The sequence below is a fragment of the Arachis stenosperma genome, chromosome 5 (assembly GCF_014773155.1).
Source record: "Arachis stenosperma cultivar V10309 chromosome 5, arast.V10309.gnm1.PFL2, whole genome shotgun sequence".
NCBI lineage: Eukaryota > Viridiplantae > Streptophyta > Magnoliopsida > Fabales > Fabaceae > Arachis > Arachis stenosperma.
In genome coordinates, this window is record NC_080381.1 from 73,544,089 (window position 1) to 73,547,303 (window position 3,215).

A 3,215-nucleotide genomic window follows, 5' to 3' on the forward strand; every position below is an offset into this window, starting at 1 on the left:
TGGAATGGAGGGCACAATTGTGCAAAGATAGTAATTGCTTCAGAAAGTAAATCACGTGAGGCAGGTATGGCCGCAAGCTTCTATGTGTGTTTGTGGAAGGGACAAGTGACTAGAAAAAGTAAAAGGCCTATTGGTATTTAGTGAAAAAAAGAAAAAAAAAAAAAAAAACAGGTCAAGTTGGTGGTAGAAATTTTGGGTAGGAAAATGGTTCTCTTTTTCTTCTATCTGAGTGGCACTGAGCTGTGAAAAACTGAAAACATTGTTGTGATCTTTGTGTATATTAGTTTGGGAGATCCCAAATCCCAACTTGATCCTGTGAAGATCTTAGGCTGGATCAAAATAAATGATTTTTCGGAATAAACTCATTCTTTGCAATGTCCTCAACAAAGTCTACCCTCGTGCTGTTTATAAAATAGTTTTACACAATAATATTTTGTATTTTTACTTTATTAGATTGCCGTTATCTGTTGAATGATTTAATTGCTACTGCTACTGCTGAATCCCAAATCTGCTTGATTATATCAATTTAATTCTTGCTAAATGATGATTGTGCTAAATTCGTGGTTTAATGGTTAGATATGGCAATTACAATTTTTTTATCTGTAATTTTTACAGTTATTCGTGGTTAAGGTTGAAGGCGAAAGTTTTTGGTTAAGGTCTTCCAAGAAGATTTTGTCAAAACGTTGATCGTGTCATGGCAAGGTACAATGCATAATTTAATTCTTTTGATTTCTTAGTTTTGAAGTTGCAATTTAACTTATTATATTTGTACTAAAAATTCTATGTTTCTCTTTATTTGTTTTACCTCAATGGGTTTCTAGAGAATTACTTCTAAGACTAGGAACTATTTCCCAACCTAGTTACAAGTCTTTGAATGTCCTTTTCATTGCCCATTCCCTTTGTAGCGAATAACACCCTGCCTCCTCTATTCTTCTAATCTTCACTTTGCGACCCCTTATAAATTTTCCGCCTAAAAAATTTAATAATTATCGATTAGGTTTTGTGATATGCCAAAGGATTGGATGGATCTACCGAGGTATAGCGAAGAGTATATCAATGGTGTTATTAGTTTTTTAGACTTTGCATACTCTGAGGGAGAACCGGACGGACGACAAATTCAATGTCCTTGTAAGAGGTGTTGTAACATTAATTGGTATAGAAGAGATGTGGTATTCGACCATTTAGTAGCCGACGGATTTGTTAAGGGATATAGAACATGGATTAATCATGGCGAATGGGCAATCCCGATGGCGGTTGACGATGACACGAATGATGAAGAAGGTGCACGCGATGACATTGAAGGATTGCTTAATGATGCATTTGGAGATGTATCTCATGCTAAGGGTGTTATTGTAGGTCCAAATGAAGAGGCTAAAAAGTTTTACAATTTAATAGATGGGGCAAGTCAAGAGTTATACCCGGGTTGCAAGAAATTTTCTACATTATCTTTTACCATCCATCTGTACTTGTTAAAGTGTTTGCACGGTTGGAGCAATGCCTCCTTCACTTCACTTCTTGAGCTATTGAAAGAGGCAATGCCTGACATTAACATACCTTTATCTTTCCATAAGACAAAGTCTATGATAAGAGATTTAGGTCTGGATTATAAAAAAATTGATGCTTGTCCTAATGATTGCCTCCTGTATAGAAAAGAACTAAAGGATGAAAAACACTGTTGTGTGTGTGGAACTTCTCGATATACTGAAAATTCCAGTGATAATAGCAAGAACCAACCTGACAAGAAAGGTCGTCTTATTCCTGCAAAGACTCTGAGATACTTTCCTATAATTCCAAGACTTCAGAGATTATTTATGTGCTCAAAAATGGCAGCTAGTCTGAGGTGGCATGATGAGGAGTGCATAAAAGATGGGACGTTAAAGCATCCTGCTGATGGCTTGGCATGGAAGAACCTTGATGAAATAGATGAAGAATTTGCAAAAGAATCTCGCAATATTAGACTAGGCTTGTCAAGTGATGGGTTCAACCTATTTTGTAGCATGAACATTTCATGGAGCACGTGGCCCGTGATGCTGATGGTATACAACTTGCCTCCGTGGATATGCATGAAACCCGAATATTGTATGCTTTCTTTGCTTATTCCTGGGCCACAATCACCTGGTAAAGACATTAATGTGTATCTACAACCATTGATAGAAGACTTGAAGTTGTTGTGGGTAAAAGGGGTTGAAACCTGTAATGCGTCAAAGAATGAGACCTTTCACATGCGGGCAGCTCTTTTGTGGATAATCAACGATTTTCCTGCTTATGCTATGTTGTCTGGGTGGAGTACAAAGGAAAAGTTGGCTTGCCCTTGTTTCAACAAAAATACCAGTAGCTTACAACTATAACACAGTCGGAAGACAGTTTATATGGACCATCGTGTCTTTTTACCTATGGATCATCCATGGAGAACCAATACAAGGTCTTTTAATGGGAAGCAGGAATTAAGACGCCCTCCACCTGTTATAGAAGGAACCAAAATTTTTGAGATGCTACAAAATGCTGAGAATGTCTTTGGAAAGAAGCAAAGTACATCAAATAGTTTTCCATGGAATTGGAAAAAAAGATCAATTTTCTTTGAATTGCCTTACTGGCACAAGAACCCACTGTGTCACAACTTAGATGTCATGCACATAGAGAAGAATATACTTGACAGTGTAATTGGAACTCTCTTGGATATCCCAGGAAAGACAAAGGACCATTTGAATGCTCGATATGACTTAAAAGAAATGGGTATCTGGAAAAATCTTCAACCAAAGGAGGTGAATAATGGCAAGAGAATAAAGTTGGCAAAGGCATGCTTTTCTATGACTGCTGTAGAGAAGTCAGTTTTTTGTGGTGTTTTGAAGACAACAAAGCTACCTGATGGCAGTGCTTCGAATATATCACGCTGTGTACATCTAGGAGAAAGAAAAGTTTCTGGGCATAAGACCCACGATGCTCACTTTATGCTTCACTATTTACTACCAATACCGATTAAAAGCATCCTTCCTGATCATGTGGCCATTCTGTTGATTCGACTAAGTTCCTTTTTTCATCGCTTGTGCAAAAAGTTCATCACACTGGAAGAGATAGATTTACTGGAGTTAGAGATTATAGAAACATTATGCCAGCTTGAGAGGATCTTTCCCCCTAGTTTTTTGGACATAATGGTTCATCTTCCCATTCATTTAGCAAATGAGGTGAGATTGGAAGGTCCGGTGCAGTTTCGTTGG

General features: G+C 37.5%; 1 protein-coding gene across 1 annotated transcript; it reads left to right on the top strand.

Moving 5' to 3' along the window:
• The first annotated feature begins 1,007 nt into the window (after positions 1-1,007).
• On the top strand, positions 1,008-2,348 carry LOC130980898 (uncharacterized). The gene has a single exon (XM_057904543.1). The coding sequence runs from the start codon at positions 1,008-1,010 to the stop codon at positions 2,346-2,348; it is 1,341 nt and encodes a 446-aa protein (XP_057760526.1).
• The last annotated feature ends 867 nt before the right edge of the window (positions 2,349-3,215 follow it).

What these genes read in the sequence shown, in the direction of transcription:
- LOC130980898 (XM_057904543.1), top strand. Translation starts at nt 1,008, where the DNA reads ATGCCAAAGGATTGGATGGATCTACCGAGGTATAGCGAAGAGTATATC.